Source organism: Aricia agestis, chromosome 19 (genome assembly GCF_905147365.1).
Source record: "Aricia agestis chromosome 19, ilAriAges1.1, whole genome shotgun sequence".
NCBI lineage: Eukaryota > Metazoa > Arthropoda > Insecta > Lepidoptera > Lycaenidae > Aricia > Aricia agestis.
In genome coordinates, this window is record NC_056424.1 from 13,932,389 (window position 1) to 13,953,973 (window position 21,585).

Genomic DNA, 21,585 nt, shown 5'->3' on the forward strand with positions numbered 1-21,585 from the left:
CATAATAATTTTGAACACAATGTCAAATATTATATATTTGTCTCTGTCGTACCTTTACAAACACCTGAGATAATCGTTCCGCACCGAGTGAGAGAACATAGTTTTCTTCGTCTGCACCAGCTGACATTCCGCGGCAGGCCGATTTGGGCCTGATCCGCAGTTAACTTAAAATAAAGAATTTAAGTTCATGAAAATTCACGTAAATTCTCGAACGAATCCAATCGTATCATTCCACGCTGATATTTTTTCGTTGACGTGAAACTGGAACAATTTTAATATATTATAATAATTATTTGGTAGTGTGAAGCTGATAGTTGCATTAGTATAACAAACTCAACAAGTATGGTCGTGTTACTGCTGCTATACTGTTGTTGTTTGCCTTATGTGTGGACCCATGATGATGGTAAGAAATAAAATGGCTTCTGTTTACAAGTTCGTTACGTTCCTTAAGAATTTTTAATTTTTTTTTACGTAACAATTAGTAACTCTATTATTATTATTCAGTTTAGTTACATTAACATCTTAAATGCAGATTTTTTGAGTCGATTTATATATTTTAGAAGTTATTTTATTTTTATTTTAGTAGTATCCAACAGTTCGGACGGATCACCTGTCAACAGTTCCCGCGACTACCAGTACTACCACGAAGCTCTGACTTCCGGAGAATCAAATGCTACAAATGATGTAAGTTGTTAGGTGGAGTGAAGATTGTGACGTTATCATCGTTCGACAGCTGATAATAGACTCAAAACAAAGAAAAGCAGGTACCTCAAAGTAGGTGCTCTACTTCTAGTAAAACAAGAGCCTCTGTCAATAAATAAATAAATAAACGTTTATTCTGCCAACATTAAGTGTTACACATAATATAGGTCATATACAAAACTGATGTTAACAAGCACAATAATAATAATAATTAGTCAATCTGTCGGTAATTAATCTCGTGGGAACTCCAAAATAACTAATGTGTTCTTTGATAATTCAAATAGTTGTAGAAGCCTTTACATTTTTAACAGCTGTTAAAAATGTAAAGGCTTCTACAACTATTTGAATTATCAAAAATCAACTATAACCAAAATATAACAATTACCGCATTTACTTTTTATAAAGGGACCTAAATAGTCAGCATGAATGGTGTGAAAGGGTTTGTCAATTTTGGGTATGGGGTGAAGAAAACCTTCACGAGGTCCCCCTGATGTTTTATGATGGGCACACTCGAAACATGCACCAACATATTTTTTTACAAATCGACGCATTTTAGCAAACCAAAATGAATCTTTTATTCGAGTTATTGTGATTCATTTTTAAAATTTTGCCAACGCATGGGTTTCGGAACTAGCCATTTCAGACCAGATTTGGTTTACCGATAAACCACGTAATTCTTAATTTCATAATTATTTAATATCTCTGTAACGTTTTTGCTATCTGGGTTTTTTAAAATAGATTTTATCGACTGAACTTCTTCATCAACTGATTGAGCTGTACTTAACCAGTTGTTATCGGACTCAACATTAAATACGTGTAAAACATGTGTTTCTATTACTTTTAAGCTAACGGGAGGTCTACTAAGCGCATCGACATGAGCCATTTTATCACCGGGCCTATAATCAATCTCACAATCAAATTCCTGTAACTGAATCCACCATCGCGCTATTCTTGGCACAAGGTCTCTTTTTGTAAGAGTGGTTCTAAGGGCGTTATAATCAGTATAAATTTTAAAAGTTATTCCCAAAAGGTATACCCGAAATCTATTTAGGGAAGCTATAACAGCAATCGTTTCTAACTCATATGAGTGTAATTTTTGCTCATCTAATGTAGTTTTTCGACTGTAGTACGACACGGGACACAATTGACCATCTTTGTTCTTTTGTAAAAGGATTCCAGCCACGCCAAACTTACTTGCATCAGTATGCAATTCAGTCAATGCATGAGGATCATAATGGGATACAACAGGGCGTTCAGTAAATTTTTCCTTAATACCATTAAAAGCATTCATTTGTGATTCAGTCCATGTCCAATCACAGTTCTTACGTAGCAAATCAGTCAAAGGCCTAGCAATAATAGCAAAGTCTTTAACGAATCTTCTAAAAAAACTAGCAAGACCCTTTATCCCGAAGAATCTTTATGAAACTAGTAGCGCGCTTTGACAGAGTCGCGGCGTGTCGGAGTGGGAGAGATGAAGAGGGAAACGTCCAGTCACCAGAAAGTGAAACCAGTCTCGTTAAGGCTTCCAAATAGCCAACACGTTCCGGAACTGTCCCTAGTTTCGTTTAAGTGCTATCTGTGCTAAGTGAAGTAATTAAAGTGTGTTGCGAAGTAATAATTATTGTGAAGTATTTAGTGAAAGTGTAAAGTATTCCTGTGAAGTTTCATTATGAAAGTGTTTGATGAATGATGGAAACTCAATAAGAATTGTAACAGAGAGATTATAAGGTGGTACTATTTCTATTATTCTCTCCTCGCCCGTCTTCCCACGCCACTGTCTTGAAACAGCACTTTAGGTTGAAGACCTATCCTGATAATAGCGAAGTTCCTTTATATTTAATGGATCTTGTTGTCCGAAAATAAACATTTTTTTTATTTGTATTTTATACACGACTGGCTCAGAGTCTTTAAGTCTAATCTCCATTTCAGTCACAGTTGTATATCCGAGGTCTTTAAGACTATTAGAAAAACAACATTTAAATTCCTTCAGCAAAGCCTCTAACTTTTTTATTTGTTTGGGACTAATATCATTACCATGTCTCATTTCGTAAGTATCCATTGAGTCATTAACCGTAGTAATTTTGTTTACGTTAACAATTTTGTTACAAGGCATGGCACGCGTTATTAAAGAATCTTTGACCAATTTTAATTGATTAGTTGTTAAATTTTGAACAAGTACATTGCCAACACCATCTGCAATCACTTACTCTCCAGGAAGTAAATAAAATCGATTTGCTATACATCCTCTGACTGAACCGTTCACGTTAATATTACCAGTAAAATTACGATCTGTGTTCACAGGTATAGCTTTAATGCTCAAAGGTTCAACAAAAATATCATATTGAAGTGTAAGAAACAGTTTGCTATTTGCTTCTATACTTTCAAAAATTAGTCGGGTTGATGTTTTCGTAATAAAAATTTCAGACTGTTCTGTAAAAGAGTGTCCAATTAAGACTGGACATTTCAGTACGCTGTCTTTAACTACAAACATTTCAACCGAAGGAATGGCTATACCCTGTATTTCAATAGTAGCACTAGTTTTTCCTACTGGCGTTACGAGATTTCCACCTAACCCTTTCATTAACGGTAAATTGTCTAAGGTCGTCGGTAATTTCAATAATTCAGCACTAGAACTTTGTATCAAAGAACACTGGCTACCAAGGTCTAAGGTTATTATTTACTTTAATTGTTACGACATATTTGTCATTAGACGAGTACAATTTCTTCCCAGTTATTTGACATCGGTTAAGAAGGTTTAGTTTAGAGAAATAATACTGCTCTAACGGTTCCCCAAATTTAACTTTTAACGCTAGCATTTCTGTCAAAAGTTCTGCATAATTATCGCTACATGGAAAAGATTCAATAAGTTTGATTTTCCATTCACTCCAAGAGACTCTCATACCATGACTTAGCTAAGCCAACAAGTTTTGGTATAGCATAATGTATAGTTTCGCGCTCACTCCACAGTCCACTCATAAACCGAACATTCATTTACCTTACCAATCCAGTCAGTCATAGTCTGAGTTTTATTCCTAGGGTCAAATTCGGTGTTACTTTGTTGACAGAATTTAGTTTGTGAGCATTTTTGCCAAGACATTTTAGAGAATTTAAAAACTGATAAAATATATCACTCGACTTTTCCCTATCATGAGCAGAACTATCGCCGTGGTCGAACATGTATCGGGAAGAAGAAGCTCGATGATCGGACGGACGTCGAAAAGCTCGATACTCAGACGGACGACGAGTCGTTCTTGTCTGCGTTGTTGAACTGCCAGGTCGAATCGCCAACTCACGATCTCTATATTCGGCACGTCCCAACTGTTATCGATCGCGATAATCATTCATTGAACGTCACTCTAGCTCATCGTTCGTTTCGTGACGTCTTGGACAGGTAGTTGTAGAGATCGGCCGTCGCTCAAGCTCACCGTCCGAAACTCTTCTCCTACGTCTCACATCTCTGATTAATTTATTCCTAAGTCGTTGCTCAAGCTCACCGTCATTAGGGCTGGGTGTACGTAAAATTCGTCTACAAGGCTCACGCTCACGACTGCCTCGAGGTTCTTGCAATGCACGAGAAGCACGTTTATAGTTGTAATGTAGTTCTTTATTATTAATTTTTATTCAAGTGACCAAACAAGCACGGCACCATGACAACGTCCATCGCTATCCCGCCGCACAGACAATGGTCGCCGTCAGTCTCGAGTTGTAATAATTTACCATTTTTCATTAAAACAAATGCACTTATCAATAAAAAAAGTACCCAGTAGCCGATTCTCAGACCTACCGATTATGCATATAAAATTTGGTAAAAATCAGTGAATCAGTTTCGGAGGAGTACGGTAACTAACATTGTGACACGCCAATTTTATATTAATTAAGAGATAATGCGACATTATTAAGTATTTACATAATATTATACCAAATAACGGGATATTAGAACATTCAATTCATACATCAACAAATTCATATTGTAAGCAATCGTGCTCTCATAAATTCTGTCTTACTTCAAACATTAATTTGTTACAAAAATCTATATCTATACTAATATTATAAATGCGAAAGTATCTCTGTCTGTCTGTCTGTCTGTCTCGCTTTCACGCCAAAACTACCGAACCGATTGTAATGAAATTTTGTATACAGATAGTCTAAAGCCTGAGAAAGGACATAGGCTACTTTTTAACTGGAAAAAAGGGTTGTAAGGGGGTGAAAATACGAAAATTTGTTCAAATTAAGTTAGTTCCGAAAATTCATACTAGATGGCGCCGTGCGTCTCTTACATCGCGCTAACGCTTGCCCAACATCTTTCTATAAGAGGTGGTATTATCATAAATTCGAGTTTCGATTTTTTCCGATTGTTAATTCTTTTTAACGTTATTTAATAAGTCAGTACTTTATATTATATACAGTGACGTAACCTTAAACCTATCAATGATAAATAGTATATGGGTAATGTAATTGGGGGGCCAAATAAGCTTTAAAATTTGGCATAAACTATAAAGTTTAATTTAAAAAAATGAAATACTATGTGCACACTGCACAGCTGTTTTTATTTCAGGGGTACCAGGGTTTTTTTATAAAAGCTTTCGACACCAATTTTGTTGACATCGCGCGCTATAAACTGAAGTCCACGCGAACGAAGTCGCGGGCAACAGCTAGTTATGAATAATTATTAAAAAAAAAAACATTAAATCAATAATAGCACTTTCTAAAATATTATTATACTTGACATTGTAAACGAAGGACAATAGTATAGAAACCATAAAATCATGTTATAATTCAACGGCTGCAGTAATAATATATTAATAGTTTTTGTACACAATATTAAGCAAATTACTTGTTTAAATGTTTGTTTAAATGTTTCTTTGTCTTTTAAATGTTTCTTTAATGAAATATAATCGTTCTGCAGCGCAAATCTATTTTAAACCTTAATATACTTAACATAACTAGACGAAAATATCCTGTTTTTAGGGTTCCGTAGCCAAATGGCAAAAAACGGAACCCTTATAGATTCGTCACGTCTGTCTGTCTGTCTGTCCGTCCGTATGTCACAGCCACTTTTCTCCGAAACTATAAGAGCTATACTATTGAAACTTGGTAGGTAGATGTAGTCTGTGAACCACATTAAGATTTTAATACAAAAATGGAAAAATTATTAAAAATTTTGGGGGTCCCCATAGGTACAACTGAAACAAAAAAAAATTTTCATCTAAGCTATGCGTGTGGGGTATCTATGGATAGATCTTAAAAATCATATTGAGGTTTCTAATATAATTTTTTTCTAACCTGAATAGTTTGCGAAAGAGACTCTTCCAAAGTGGTAAAATGTGTGTCGTCCCCCCCCTCTAACTTCTAAAGTAGGGGCATGATAAGTCTAAAAAAATATATAATATACATTATTATAAAAACTACCAACGAAAATTGGTTTGAACGAGATCATTTTTATATGAGAGAGATTTTTATACGTCATAAATGGTAAACCTTAAATTAACTTTAATTAAATCAACTGAAACATAAAAATAAATCAAAAACCCTTTAATTTCATAAAAAATAAACCTTATTGTTGCTGCGGAACCCTTCATGGGCGCATCCAACTCGCACTTGGCCGGTTTTTTAAATTAAGAGATCACTATTTTTTTTAATTCTAACATTTGCATAAAGTCTTTCCTGTAGGGCTTTTCATCATATTACATACCGTGTCCGTGCATAGTACATTGCATGCGGGATCGCTGTCTTAAAAAAAATTAAAATATTGGAACTCACCAAAGATGAATATCTTTGGAACTTACCATTGGAACTTACTCTTTTATCAATATAGTTACTGTAGGGGCGTGGACCCCTACACTACAACGATGGGCAGAAAGGAAACTGGGGTTACCTGGTGGCTGAGACAGCTGGGCAAATGGGCTGATAGGGCTGATGTGCTGATGCTCGTAGTCACACGACACTGTCACCTTCTATTTCACTGAGCTGAGGATTTATCGCGAATCACGGGAACAGCTAGCCGATATTTTTCGTATGTAACGATCGCGCGCCGGTACTGGACTGTGTCATTGGCATGTCAAAACGTATGACAGCTGACAGCGCAGACTCATGCGCAGTGTTGCCAACTGCCACATTCGTCGCGCTAAAGTTTGGCGCGAACATCCTGGGGGGGCCCGGCAATGAGCGTGAGCTGATCCCCATCTTGAGCTGAATCCAGTGGGAGCCGGGCAATCTTGCCGACAGGTCTCCGCAGCTGGCCTTGTGAGGTGGCCAAGTCCACAACTCTGATGACTCCATCCTTCCCAGGTAGTAGGCGTGTGATTCTTCCCATCTTCCATTGGAGCGGAGGCAGATTGTCTTCTTTGAGCAGAACCAGTTCCCCAATTTTGGGTGGAAAGGAAGAGGAAAGCCATTTGGAGCGGATTTGAAGGGTATGGAGGTAGGACTTGGTCCAGAGAGCCCAAAAACGCTGAGAGAGAGATTGAATGAGCTGAAAGCGCTTAAGGGGAGAGATGACTCTGTCATCTATTGTGTGCTCGGGAAGAGCTGTGAGCGGACGGCCTATGAGAAAATGGCCGGCTGTGAGGGGCTGATAGTCCGTAGGATCGGACGATAGTGGGCTGATAGGCCGAGAATTTAATACGGCCTCAATTCTAGCGAGCAGAGTTGAGAATTCCTCAAATGTGAGGCGTTGTTCACCGATTACACGGTAGAGAAGTTGCTTGGTAGATTTAACATTAATCTCGTGGATGCCTCCCATCCACGGGGCCTTGGGCGGATTAAGTAACCAAGTTATATTTTGAGCTGAGAGTTTATGGGAAATAGCGTCATTATTGTCATTGAGAAATTGTTGAACTTCTAGGAGCTGATTCCTAGCACCTACATAGTTTGTGCCGCAATCGGAACGTATTAAAACGGGAACACCGCGACGTGAGCAAAATCTTTGTAACGTGGCAATAAATGCATCTGTAGAAAGTGCGGATACGGGTTCCAAGTGAACCGCCTTTGTAGTGAGACAAACGAATATACAAAAATAACCTTTTATTAACTTAGCATTTCGTAGTTGACTCGATTTAAGTGAAAATGGGCCGGCAAAATCTGTAGACACGTGACTAAATACGGGCTGAGGTATAACTCTGTCGGCTGGAAGGTCAGCCATGACAGGCATTTCGGGCTGAGCGCGACAACGGAAACATCTTATACATTTATACGTTTTATGTCGAATGATGCGGCGTGCTGATAATATCCAGAATTGTTGACGTAATATAGCGTGTAATGTATCGGTGCCAGGGTGACAATGAATACGATGATAGTGATCGATGATAAGGTCTGTGAGCGGACTAGAACTAGGCAGTATGAATGGATGCTGTGCATCGTATGTGAGTTCCGAGCGAGTGAGTCTACCACCTACTCGAAGGAGACCGTCCTGCATAAAAGGTGATAATCGTTGTAACCTAACTGTGCAGAGTTTGTTAATTTGCAGGCGGTGAATGTCTTCTGCGAATGAGTTCTGTTGAACAGAGCGGATCCAGAAGAGCAGAGCTTGTCTACGTTCATTTACAGTTAGCGGACCTAGTTCTCGCGAGTGTGTAGGTAATTTACAGTTAGAAATAAATCGTCGCATGTACGCTGTGACGCCGATAAGTTTATCTAATGAGCTGAATCGTGTAAGAAGATCACTATCTATACCGGGGATTGTGAAATGACATGGAACTTGCTTAGGTTTGAGTCCCGGTAATTCTTGTCGAGTGTGAGCTGAAGGCATCTTGGGCCAGGTATCCTCTGGCAGTTTGAGCCAAGGAGGAGACCACCATAAACTATGCGAAAGAAGAGAATGTGCTGAGATTCCTCTGCTGGCACAATCAGCAGAGTTTAAGTGTGTAGGTACATGACGCCAGACGAGTGAGAGAGAGTTATTAGTAATTTTGGTTACTCTGTTAGCTTCAAATGTTTGTAAACGATGAGTAGGAGTTTTAATCCACGCGAGTACAATGGTGCTGTCTGACCAACAGACGTGTTGAGATATTGTTAGATGAGCGGAGAGATGTTGAGAGACACGAGACATGAGTTGAGATAAAAGTGTAGCCGCGGATAATTCTAATTTTGGAATTGTGAGTTTATTTTTAATAGGGGCTACCTTAGATTTAGCAATTATGAGTTGAACGTTAGCTGATCCATCGTGATTTAATTCGTGTAAATATACGACTGCAGCAAAACCATTTTCTGAGGCGTCTGCGAAACCGTGAAGTGAGTATGTAGAAGTTAATTTGTGCGGAGCTACGTGTCTGGGAAAATGTATGTTTGAGATGTGCGGAAGATCATGAGAAATGCGCTGCCAGTCTTGTGTAATGTTATCTGGAGTGGGGTCGTCCCAATCCAATTTGAGCAACCATAATTTTTGTAGAAGTAATTTCGCGCGGAATATGACAGGAGTGATCCAACCGTTTGGATCATAAAGAGAAGCTACAGTGCTGAGTATGGATCGCTTCGTTATGTGAGGAATTGGCGGTAGTGAAATGTGATATGTAAATTCATCAGACTGCGGAATCCATCTAATACCTAAGACCTTAACAGATGGAGAGTCTGAGCTGATGTCAAAGTCCTTAGGCATTTCGCATTGATCATCTGGGAAACGTTGTAAGAGTTGAGGAGTGTTAGATTTCCATTTACTGAGCTGGAAACCACCAAGCGATAATAAATTAATGAGTTGAGTTTGAAGAGCTGAAGCTTCTTCTATGGAGTCATGACCACAGAGAATGTCATCTACGAATATGGAGTTACGTAATACATGAGCAGCTTGGGGATAGCGATGACCTTCATCATCAGCTAGTTGTAATAATGTGCGGATAGCATGATAAGGACTTGAACGTAATCCGTATGTAACAGTGTTGAGCGCATATGTGAGTAAAGGTCGATCAGGAGACGATCTCCAGAGTATGAGCTGATAATGACGTTGATCTGGATTAATAATAATATTTCTAAACATCATTTTTATATCTGTGGTAAAAACTACACGATGTGTTCTAAACGTCATAATTATATCGACAATATCACGCTGAAGGGCGGGGCCTGTGTGTAGGCAATCATTAAGGCTGACACCATTGGATGACTTACAACTGCCATCGAATACTGTGCGGAGTTTATCAGTACCTGATTTAAATATACCATGATGAGGAATATAATAATGAGGTTTATGGGTAAAAGTAGAAGGATGACAAGGTGTCATGTGGCCTAAGTTTATGTATTCGTTCATAAATTCTATGTATTTTGAGCGGAATGAATGGTCGGATTGTAATCGCTTTTCTAAGTTGAGAAATCTACGGAGAGCAATAGCATGTGTACTACCTAATTGCGGAGCATTCGATAAAAATGGAAGAGTTACGATATAACGTCCCGATCGGTTACGAGTAGTAGTTGAGCGGAATAAGTCTTCACATTGTTCATGTAATGGGTTTGAGTGAGTTGGACGCGGCTGGGGTTCTTCTGACTCCCAGAATCGTTCTAGACTTTTATTTATATCTTGATGAGAATGAGAATGAACAGAATGAGCGGATTGAGCGGAATGAGTCAAATGAGCGATATGAGCGGAGTTAACTTGAACTACTGAATTATCGTATAATTGTTTAATAGGACCTATGAGTGCAAAATCAAAAATCGTGCCGAAGGCTATGGGCTTCCCCGGGCCCAAAGTCACCTTAGTACCATCTAAAACATGGCCTAAAACATCTGAGCCTAAAATGAGATCGATGGGCGCAGGAGTATGATAATTGTGATCCGCTAAAGGAATAAGCTGATTTTCCGAGTCATGTACTACATCGGGAATTTTTTGCATAGGTAGGTAACCTGTGACATCCTTCAAAATATGAGCGGAAGTTGTGATGGAAGGCGTGTCACTACGTGTGGGCCGAAAAGTAATCGAAACATGACCTTTAGAATTTTGTATGTGCTGATCTCCAACGCCTGTAATTTTTAATGAGCAATGTTTCGGTTGTAAATTAAGTGTTTTTACTAAGCGTTGAGTAATTAAAGTTATCATACTACCACAATCAAGTAATGCGCGTGCTTTATGATAGTTACCATATTTATCTGAAATTTTCAAAACGACTGTAGGTAATAATATGGGAGTTTGTAATGAGTTATTATTATGCTGAGTAGTATTAACTTGAGCGGAATCATTATGAGCTGAATTATGAGCTGAGTTATGAGCGGATTTATGATGAGAAAAATTATTATTTAAATTATTGGGCTGATTTTCTAACTCTGAATGCTCCGTGATGGTAGGTAGTCATTGTTTGTTATTATTATTATTATGAGGCGAAGATGAATGCGACTGATGAGATGTAGATGGTTGATGATGAACGATCGTATGGTTAGTATTAGATGTGTAGGTATGAGCATTATTATTATTATCACGACGACGGGGCTGCGCGCGCAGGTGAGCAGGAAGTAAATGAGCTGATGATGTTGGCGAGCGTGGTGCATCATGACGATGAAGAGAAGTGTGATGATTAGGACTACCACAATCCTTACAGACACTAGTCGACCTACATTCGTTTTCGTAGTGCGGACCTAAACATTTACGACATCTACCTTTTGACTCGATAAAGTCCCAACGTCCTTGAATGGGCTGATGGTTATACTTGGGACAAGCTATTAATTTGTGATCTGTGGACCTACAATATGGGCAGTAAAACTTAGATTTAAAACTGGCTTGAGCTGAGTATACGTGCTGAACTTGTCGGGGGGGAGAGGGGGGTGCATAGTGTTGGCGAGAATGAGATGGAGCTGGGCTGACATGCGGGGTACGCATGGTATGTGCTGAAGGCGAGCGCTGATACGCGGGGCTTATGGGTCTAAAGCGGAGACTGCGCGGAGAGCGGGGGGAGGGGGGCTGTTGACGGGAAGATCCCGCTTGACCTTGAGACTCAGTGCGCGCTGGTGTCGGACATTCTGTCTCGATGCAGCGCGCGTGCTCTTCTAAAAAAGAGATTAAATTATCTAAAGTGGGCAGGGCATCAGATGCGCCGTATCTCCTCTCGAATAATGTGCGGAGCTCCCCCTGTAGTTTACGGACTACAATTGAAACAAAAACATAATTGCTGTCCATAGGCAAGTTTAAGTTTTTTAATGCGCTTTGAGCCGAGATGAGCGGAGTGAGAAAAGTAGCTCGGATACTCGAGCGTATATGAATATTGGGCAGACCGAGTATAATATCGACAAACCTGTCGATCAACACGCGACGGTTTTCATATCGACGTGTTAGTATGTCGAGCGCAACACTATAATTCTCGTTAGTGATTTTTAGATGTGAAACCATGGATAATGCCTCCCCCGACAGGCATGAGAGCAGGTAATGTAATTTAAACGCGTCCGACAACGTTGCCATGTCGTCCATCAGACTACGGAAAATCGTAATAAAAGAAGGCCATTCTTCAACCAACGAATTAAACTTAGGAAGCTCAATTTTAGGCAAAACGGAAGAAGTGAGCTGAGGAGTCTCCGAAGTACTTTGTGTATTTTCGGCCGCCGTTAAAATAAAATAATAGTCCGAAATCGCACTGTCGTAATTGGACGTATATAGTTTTTCGTTATCTTGGGATAAGTTTGGGTCGTCTAGAATCTCATGATAAATATTTTCTAACCTTGTTTTTTGATAGGGGACTTCCTTAAGACGCGCATTAAACTCCTTTCTTAATGTTTGAGAAGACTCCTTGGATTCGCCACTAGAAAGTGCTGTCGCAATTTCTTTGAGCCGACTGAAAGCTTTGACGGCCTCTCTGAAAACGGCAGCTTGCGATTTAGTAGGCATGCTAGTGTAAAGGAACCTTAACGAGCTGATAAAAATGTATATAAGTAGTTAATAAACTATGTTGAAAAAATAGTAATGTGTTATAGTAATGTGCTGAGTCAGTATATCTGAATTTTAACGCAAGTATAACACGGTAACAGCAATATTATGTAATGAGCGGAGACATAAAACGTTTAAATGCGATACCTAAGACGCTTGTTATTGTAATAGTTAAAAACAATTAACAGATGTTTCTTATCGGAGCGGAGGTGCTGAGGTATGCGCGCGCGGCGAAAGATCGATCGCGATAAGGCGAGTAATTAAGTCGAAGTACCTAAGTGCTAAGTTAACAAAAACAACTGTAAATATTTCAATGAGCTGAACAATAATAACACTTAATGTAATAGGCACAAACTATGTGATGTATGAAAGTTTCTTTGTTCCTACAACCCGACGGAATTATGTTGAAGATATTTTTATATTGGTATTTGGGCTGAAATATATTCGGGAATTTAATTTAAATGCAATATAGACGCAATATATGGGCTGAAAATAATGCGATTACAATTACACAATAAGATGATAGGGGATTAAATTACCTATGCAAATTATTATTTAATATGGCGGACGAACAAAATCGTATTTGGCAAACTTGCACAAATATTGCCGTAAGGGGGTAAAAAATGGGCGGAGGCTACTTTATTCGATAGAATATTAGTAATAAAATGGGATTTCAATAATACTAGGCAGAAATATGAGCAGAATGAACTGTAGTTTTAATTTTCGCCGGGCCGGGCATTAAAGCGGGTGGGTGAAAAAAATATTCCTAGGCTCGCTATGGACCAGGGAGTGTGCTGAAAGGCTCGAAATGACCAGAAAGGTCACTGGACGGCTCGAAAGGACCAGAAAATGTAGGGGCGTGGACCCCTACACTACAACGATGGGCAGAAAGGAAACTGGGGTTACCTGGTGGCTGAGACAGCTGGGCAAATGGGCTGATAGGGCTGATGTGCTGATGCTCGTAGTCACACGACACTGTCACCTTCTATTTCACTGAGCTGAGGATTTATCGCGAATCACGGGAACAGCTAGCCGATATTTTTCGTATGTAACGATCGCGCGCCGGTACTGGACTGTGTCATTGGCATGTCAAAACGTATGACAGCTGACAGCGCAGACTCATGCGCAGTGTTGCCAACTGCCACATTCGTCGCGCTAAAGTTTGGCGCGAACAGTTACTGTTTTACCATAATATTATAGTCTGTTTAATCAACAGTCTGAAACTAACAAAAAGGTTTTCCATACTAAGGGCGCCGAATTGAATCACACTTGCTGAATTATGTACAAAACGCTGTTAACATTTTATAAATCATGAATTTACTTGTGTTGTCCTTGAAGATTGATTTTACTTAACCTTTTTTTCTCGTCTGTACGTTCGCTCTCTCTGCCTCGCTCAGTCGTCGTCATCCTTTGTCCTTAAAATCTTCCGGAAATCAAAATACTTACCAATATATTTTACACTTGGAGCTTTGTAATAATGATAATTTAACATAACTTATTACTACAATAAACATAAAGTTTACACTATATTTTTCATGTCGAGCCTTATGCGTCGTATTTGATGCAGTTCGGTTGGAGGATTTGGGGCGGAGACTACATACCCATCACTGAGGCACCGTACGCCGTGTTGTATGGCTGGGGGTGTAGCGGTACCCTCATCGCGCCCAACTGGGTGGTCACCGCTGCCCATTGCGAGTAAGTTACATGAAAATGACGTGCTTACTAAGTTCCCATATTACCTCTATACATTATAGCAATCATATTTAAGGTTACAGATACAGTCGCTTTATATAAACAAATTAGCTAATGACTATCATAATATTATTAACTTGTTGGTTGACAAACTGAAACCAACAATCTTTAATAATACAATATAATATCAGTTTGTTTCAGACCATAAAGTAATAGTTGATTAAGATTTAAGTTGTGCTAAATTCAATTTCATTCACATTACTACAAAACTATTGACTAAAGCTTAAATCATTACTTTTCCAAAAATTTTTAGCATCCAATACTCCGTACATGTCGGATCGGAGTTTTCAGCTGCTACCCAGGAATACGCCGTGATAAGACACGTGTTCCACCCGGGCTGGTACAGTTTTCCGAAGATTCATAGGCTTGACTTCGATTGTCTCCTAGTGCAGCTGGCCTGGTTTGTCCCTGAAACGGCCTACACGAGGCCCATCGCTTTTGGAGGTTACGAAGATCTTAATGTGGGACAAATCGTGACTATAAGTGGTTGGGGCCATACGACATATGAGGTAATCGGGCTGTGTAGTATTTTCAATAAACATACTTTTTAATCAAGTTTTCTGCATCAAACATCTTGTTCTTCCTTTATAAATAACCTTTTTATGAAATAAGGGCTAAGGGGGCAAACAAAAAAGTAAACGGGTCACCTGATGGAAATCAACTTCCGTCGCCCATGGACACTCGCAGCATCAGAAGAGCTGTACGTGCGTTGCCGGCCTTTTAAGAGGGAATAGGGTAGGGTAGGGGAGGGTAGTGAAGGGAATAGGGGAGGGTAGGGGAGGGGATTGGGTAGAGGATTAAGCCTCCGGTAAACTCACACTCGGCGAAAAACAGCGCAAGCGCTGTTTCACGCCTTTTTCTGTGGGTTCGTGGTATTTCTCCGGTCGAGCCGGCCCATTCGTGCCGAAACATGGCTCTCCAACGTAAATTTTCTTCCTCGTTTCGTTGTAAATGTTTACTTTCACAATTACCTGAAAGATATTTAGTCGGATGAGAAGCTAACTGCTTTGCATATCGTACCATCCTTCACATTTTAGTTTAACAAGTTGAGAGAAAACAGTGTGAGTTCAGACCTACTGAAAGCGGTGCAGATGACGGTGATCGACTTCAACTATTGCGCAACGACCGCAGTTCAATTCCAAGCAGCCAAGTACGGCGAATTCGCTGAAATCTCGCCACGGATGGTCTGCGCAGAAGGCAATTTAGGAGGTGCCACTTGTTTTGTGAGTTGTTTTATTATGTTTATGTTATACAAGATGACCCGTTTAACTTTGTATTACTTTTCTTCTATCAATGCTAACCTTCCATGGACTCTGGAAGACTAAAATAAGTCAAATCGGTTTAACCATTCTCGAGTTTAGGTCAGACCAACAAAACTTAAATATATTTTTTATTTATATAGATAGCTATCACACACTCGAATGATGATCGATCGTCGATGATTTGTGTTGATCTGACATTTGCCTGGCAACTTTTAGAATTCACAGAATACCAACACTTTTGGTGCGTGTATCTTAAACCGCGATCACAGTCTTCATAGCCAAAGATCGTGGTCTCAGCAGTCGACTTTCCGTACTCGGTCGTCATCGGTCGGCAGGCAGGTTGACCTAATAAAGCTTTACTAAGCATTATTATCTGCATATTATATTTTAATGATCATGATCAACGACGTTCTTATTTCGATTGATATCAAGCTGCTACAACTTCATAACAAAACATTCTTCCTTCGAACATTTACGTATAAATTGTCAATTATTTCAGGGTGACTCCGGGGGTCCAGTGGTGGCTAACAACAGGCTAGTGGGGATAGTGTCGTGGGGGGTGCACTGCGAGCCCCTGCTCATGTTCACCAACTTGGTAATGCTAAAGGGTTGGATCAGCGAAACTACGGGACTAATATTGTAAGGTACCTCCTTACAATAGTAAAACTTATATGAGACAAAATAAAGTTAAACCATTTTTTTAGGACGGAACACAGATAAATTTTTATTCTTTCCTTTTGATGGAAGCGTCAAGCTTGTGGTGGTGGTTTTATAACAGAAAAAGGCGTCTTCACAAGAATTTACACGTGTTTGGACTGATGGTCATCAGTCCCACCACGTGTAAATTCTTGTGAACAAAATCAATCGTATTATTTCACGCTGATCCTGTTTGTTGAAGTGTGACTCGACCAATTTTACGCCATACATTACTGTACAAACTCGACGAGTATGATCGTGTTACTGCTGCTGTATTGTTATTTACCTAATGTGTGGACTCAAAAAAATGGTAAGAAAATGGTTGCTTTTTTTTAATGAAATAAGTGGGCAAACGGGTCACCTGATGGAAAGCAACTTCCGTCGCCCATGGACACTCGCAGCATCAGAAGAACTGCAAGTGCGTTGCCGACCTTTTGAGAGGGAATAGGGTAATAGGGGTGGGTAGGGAAGGGAAGGGAAGGGAATAGTTGAGGGTAGGGAAGGGAATAGGGTAGGGGTTAGGAGATTGGGCCTCCGGTAAACTCACTCACTCGGCGAAACACAGCGCAAGCGCTGTTTCACGCCGGTTTTATTGCTTTCACATTGCTTTTGTTTTACACATTAATTACAAGGTTACTTTTTATTTATATCTAAATATAAACTAAAATATTAATTAAATGTTGAGTCTAGTTGTGCCTAATGGTTTGGGAGGAACACCTGTCAACAGAACCCGCGACTTTTTATACTACCATGAAGACTTGGAGTCACGAGGATTAGATGCTGCAAATCATGACGTATGTAAATTAATTGTGTAACTTGAAACTATTTTATATTATAAACAAGTTATAGGTTGCTTGTAAAAAGATCTGACGGATATTTTCATTCATTTATGTCTTCTAACGCCAAGGATGGATGATTGATATGACTAGCGAAAGATTAGATACGGGGTCGAAATATTGAATTCCATTCTATTGCAAAAAATCTCTTTCTTCTAGGACACTTAGGTGATCCACCTGCATTGTGTCTATTCAACATGAGCTTTGTCTGATATTGAGAAAATGTGAGAATTGAGTTTACAAGTCGTAAGCCGCTCTAATGTCTTGATCTATAAAAGCAATAGCAAACAGCGGTTTTGTCCAGTGGTTTAGTGCAGGGCTCTCTATTCTCTGTATAATGTTATTTTGTGTATGTTTTGATACAGTTCGATTGGAGGATCTGGGGCGGAGACGTCGTGTCCATAAAGAAGGCACCGTACGCCGTGCTGTACGGCTGGGTCTGCACCGGCTCACTCATCTCGCCCAACTGGGTGCTCACTGCTGCTCATTGCCTGTAAATTGTTACTTTTGCTTCTCGCGATTCTGATTAAAAACACCACTCCTTAGTGATTACTATAGGTGTACCAGAATCTAATGGCAAATTTTGACGGCAGATTTTCAAAAAATATTTTGATTATTGGATAAATTAATATATTTATTGTTTATATACATTTATATTAATTGCATGTTTCACACACAGTATCAGCCACTATAAGGATAAAAAAACCGGCCAAGTGCGAGTCGGACTCGCGCACCGAGGGTTCCGTACAAAGATCTAAGTATTTGATATGAATTTCAACTTGATAGCTCTACGCGTTCATGAGGAAAAAATTAATAAGTTTATATTTATTAAAAAATATATATTTTGTAATGTAACTAAAAATTTAAGGTTTTCGGAATTTTTCCTTTATGTGTGCTATAAAACGTTGCTTCATGCCAAATTTCAAGATTCTAGGTCGACTGGAAGTACCCTTAAGGTTTTGATTCCCTTGCGAGTACTTGCGAGTTTCAAAATATGCAGCTTAAATTGCTGTTTCTTTTGATTGCGTTGACATAGAAGTTTGATTTTGTTACAGCTTAAAGGTATTATAGACCTGAGTATTTGGTATGAATTTCAATTTAATACCTTTACGCGTTTATGAGGAAATGGGTAGTAAGTTTAAAATTATTAAAAAAATATATATTATGTGATGTAACTAAAAATTTATGGTTTTCGTAATTTTTCCTTTATCTATGCTATAAGACGTTGCTTCGTACCAAATTTCAAGATTCTGAGTTCACGGGAAGCACCCTGTAGGTTTTGATTCCCTTGCAAGTGTCGAAAATTTGCGGCATAAACGGCTGCATCTTTTGATTGCGTTGGCTTAGAAGTTTGATTTTTTCACAGCTTCAAGGGACAGTAGACCTGAGTAATTGATATACATTTCAGCTTCATACCTCCACGCGTTCCTGAGAAAAAGGGTCTTGACAGACGGACGGACGGACAGACGGACAACAAAGTGATCCTATAAGGGTTCCGTTTTTTCCTTTTGAGGTACGGAACCCTAAAAAGGATCAAAAATTTTCCAGATATTGCTAGAGTCTATTTATTTTCTCAGTTTTTGCCATCAGATTCGTAGACGTATAATTAATTTAGTAAGATTATAACAATCTTTAAACTCTTTGGTAAAAGGCGGTGAGCCGTTTGGCAAGCAGGTACCTCAAAGAAGAGCATGTAAAAAAATAAAATTTTTGAATAAAATCTTAATTCAAACGATATTTAAATCAGCCTTCACTTTCAACATTAAAACCACTCAGATAAAAATGATTTTCAGAGAAAGCGATTTCATACTTGCCGGTTCGGAGTTTCGAAATAAAGCCAAGCGATACGCCATTCAAAAACTTGTCTACCACCCGGGATGGTTTGCTGAAAAAACTAATCATCATGATAACGATTTCCTGCTGTTGGAGCTGGCCGATCCTGTGCCTGTCACTGAATACACGAGGCCTATCGCACTCGGGTTCCACAAGGACTTGAATGCGGGACAACCGGTAGTTGTGAGTGGATGGGGTTACCCGTTTTACAAGGTAGGACTTTAATATAATTGACGCGATTTTAAGATTAAAAGAGATGAAGGATAAAGGAGTGAGCACACTGAAACGGGCCGTGCCGGGACTCAGCGTGCTGGGGCTCATCGCAAAAATCCGCCTCCATACAATTTTTATGGAAGCGGATGCGCGTATGTGCGCGCGCACACTGTGTCGGGGCGCAGCGGATTTCCGCTTCCATACAAATTGTATGGAGGCGGATTTTTGCGATGAGCCCCGGCAAGCTGAGCCCCGGCATGGCCCGTCTCAGTGTGCTCACTCCTTTATTGTATAATGTGTATGCCCTGCATATTTTATTCTCTTTTCCTGTAATCTTAAAAATGTTTAGTACTAAGAAGTGACAGGATATGGGTTAATTTGTGCAAAATAAGCGGGAATAGCCTTCATCGTGTGCCAAAAATCAAAAATGATCCAGTAGTAATAATAAGTACCAATAAAACTAGTAATTCCAATCAAATAAATAACCAAACGATACTTTTCGGTGTATCAACGATTTGACTTTTCGTCAGATTCCTTTTATGAATGGGAAGTTGGGAAGTCATGTTATTTCGTTGTAGTTCAACGTCTCGCGCGCAGACACGTTCTCGGCGGAACGACTGCGTCAGGCTTGGATGACGCTGGTCAGCTTCGACGAGTGCATGACGCATTTGCTTCCCTACTACAATGCGGAGTTCCACGAAATGTCAGAACTGACCCTGCGCATGTCCTGCGCTCTGGGCAACAGGCCAGCTTCGGGTGTTTGTTTTGTAAGTATACGGAAGCTGCAATCGAGACATACTAAAACGACAGCTCTATTACGAAACGTGGGGAAAACGTGCTTCAGCACGAATGAGCCGGGTCAATCGTGTCAATGTTACGGACTTACAGAAAGGCCCGGATACAGCTCATGTTGTTCGAAACACACATTCGTGTAGCATCAAGTTAAAGTGGCAACTGAAGGCCTCAGGAAGGTGGACATTTTAAGGACCTAGCCTAACCTCACTGACTGGCCTTGACACTAATCTCTGCCGCTCAGTACTCAAATACGTACACCCGGTTTCTGAAAGGCAGATCAACACTAAAATTAACTAATCGCCTGTTAAATCTCTTGTCAAGTAACAATTGGGTTGCTAGAAGCACGGTTAGTTAGTTTAATTTGATCAGCGTGTCAGTTGACGGTAGATGTTCAATTTGACTCGAGAATGATATGTCAACCGCCATTTTGGGTTTCCGAAACGCTTGTCAAGCCGTGATCATATATTAAAGGTTTGTCAAAAGCTATGTCAACTAATCGGTAATTGTGGGTGAATTAACTTATGAATTCAATTGATTTTTTATGTGAAAATACATTTTCTCTTTGAACCTACGTTACTATAAGGTTCGTAAACACATTTATTATGAAGTTTTTATAAAAATTCGTAAGAAATACGTCGATTATGCAAATAAACCGTTTTATTTGCACGCCACGCTGCATCCACCGTTCCATCCAATGCATCACAAAACACCCTCGTCTTGGAAAAACAGGGTTGCACCACAATTTGAAATTTCCAGGGTGACTCCGGTGGTCCAGTAGTGGCGAACAACAGGCTGGTGGGGTTGAACTCGTGGGTGGTGCACTGTGAGCCACTGCTGATGTTCGCCAACGTGCATGTCGTCATGAACTGGGTCTTGACAACTGCTGGACTTTAGACTGTGGGGCCGGCAGAACTGCTTTCAGCTTTGCATAGAATATTCGTTTTTAATACTCTTAACAAGATTCATTTTTAACACGATAAGGGAGATCGCAGATGACAGACTTTTTGTGGCATGGCCGCGCCTTAGCATCATCATGCATACATGTAATTCAATTCAATTTCTTTATTTGCAAAATGTGAGTTAGTACTTAAAGATGTTAGTAGATTTCACAATGGTATCATCACATTTGCCCAACTGGGCATGCAAATGTTTAGCTTATAAACTACAATATAATAATATGAAATATTACTATTCTTACAAATTAACAAAGTATAAAATATTATATATTCCAAATGTGTTAATTAAAAGAAACTAATTTGTGTATGGATATCTTATTTAAATTTAAGTAACGGAATCTTTGAGCACGATTTTTACCTATCTCGAGTAGTTTAATTAATTGGAAATTTTGCATACATATTAAGGGTGGGTTGCGTGGTTAAAGTTAAAGTTATGGTCAAAGTATATAATAATAATATAATAATAACTCCCACACCGGTTTCGGTGACGGTGGTCGGTTTTATTGAAACCAGGCCAGTTACGCAGGAGTAATTAATTTATAGTGCCCAAGTGTGTGCGCAATACGCAAGAGCACTCTCTATTCTTTTTACTCTCATATACCCAGTGGGATGGAAGACCGACACGACTGGCGAGAGGTCAGGCGCAGGACCGACTTTTTACATGCCCATCCGACGCATGGATCATCTTACTTGTCAGACAATCAGGTGAT

At 39.5% G+C, this 21,585-nt stretch overlaps 2 protein-coding genes across 4 annotated transcripts; both read left to right on the top strand.

Annotated features, from left to right (window-relative positions):
- Window positions 1-279: 279 nt before the first annotated feature.
- LOC121736796 (trypsin-1-like) lies at window positions 280-16,304 on the top strand. The gene is made up of 7 exons (XM_042128185.1): window positions 280-403; window positions 584-684; window positions 14,100-14,227; window positions 14,538-14,793; window positions 15,322-15,507; window positions 16,046-16,186; window positions 16,226-16,304. Exons 1-7 carry the CDS (start codon window positions 343-345, stop codon window positions 16,229-16,231), a joined length of 879 nt encoding a protein of 292 aa, XP_041984119.1. The 5' UTR covers window positions 280-342; the 3' UTR covers window positions 16,232-16,304.
- A 52-nt stretch (window positions 16,305-16,356) lies between these two features.
- LOC121736798 (trypsin-7-like) lies at window positions 16,357-21,112 on the top strand. Of its 3 annotated transcripts, none has more exons than XM_042128187.1 (6): window positions 16,357-16,552; window positions 16,933-17,036; window positions 17,444-17,571; window positions 18,872-19,124; window positions 19,703-19,891; window positions 20,676-21,112. In XM_042128187.1, the coding sequence occupies exons 1-6, from the start codon at window positions 16,495-16,497 to the stop codon at window positions 20,811-20,813; spliced, it is 870 nt and encodes a 289-aa protein (XP_041984121.1). In that variant the 5' UTR covers window positions 16,357-16,494; the 3' UTR covers window positions 20,814-21,112. The 3 variants fall into 3 exon arrangements, with proteins under 3 accessions (XP_041984121.1, XP_041984122.1, XP_041984123.1); XM_042128188.1 differs by having other exon boundaries at window positions 16,482-16,552; window positions 16,933-17,033; XM_042128189.1 differs by lacking the exon at window positions 16,933-17,036 and having other exon boundaries at window positions 16,482-16,552.
- The last annotated feature ends 473 nt before the right edge of the window (window positions 21,113-21,585 follow it).

Excerpts from the sequence above, each read along its gene's own strand:
- LOC121736796 (XM_042128185.1), top strand. The coding sequence starts at position 343 with ATGGTCGTGTTACTGCTGCTATACTGTTGTTGTTTGCCTTATGTGTGG. Across the intron at positions 685-14,099 it reads AATCAAATGCTACAAATGAT|TTCGGTTGGAGGATTTGGGG; the intron begins GTAAGTTGTTAG and ends TATTTGATGCAG. Across the intron at positions 14,794-15,321 it reads GGGGCCATACGACATATGAG|TTTAACAAGTTGAGAGAAAA; the intron begins GTAATCGGGCTG and ends TTCACATTTTAG.
- LOC121736798 (XM_042128187.1), top strand. The coding sequence starts at position 16,495 with ATGATCGTGTTACTGCTGCTGTATTGTTATTTACCTAATGTGTGGACT. Across the intron at positions 17,037-17,443 it reads TAGATGCTGCAAATCATGAC|TTCGATTGGAGGATCTGGGG; the intron begins GTATGTAAATTA and ends GTTTTGATACAG. Across the intron at positions 19,125-19,702 it reads GGGGTTACCCGTTTTACAAG|TTCAACGTCTCGCGCGCAGA; the intron begins GTAGGACTTTAA and ends ATTTCGTTGTAG.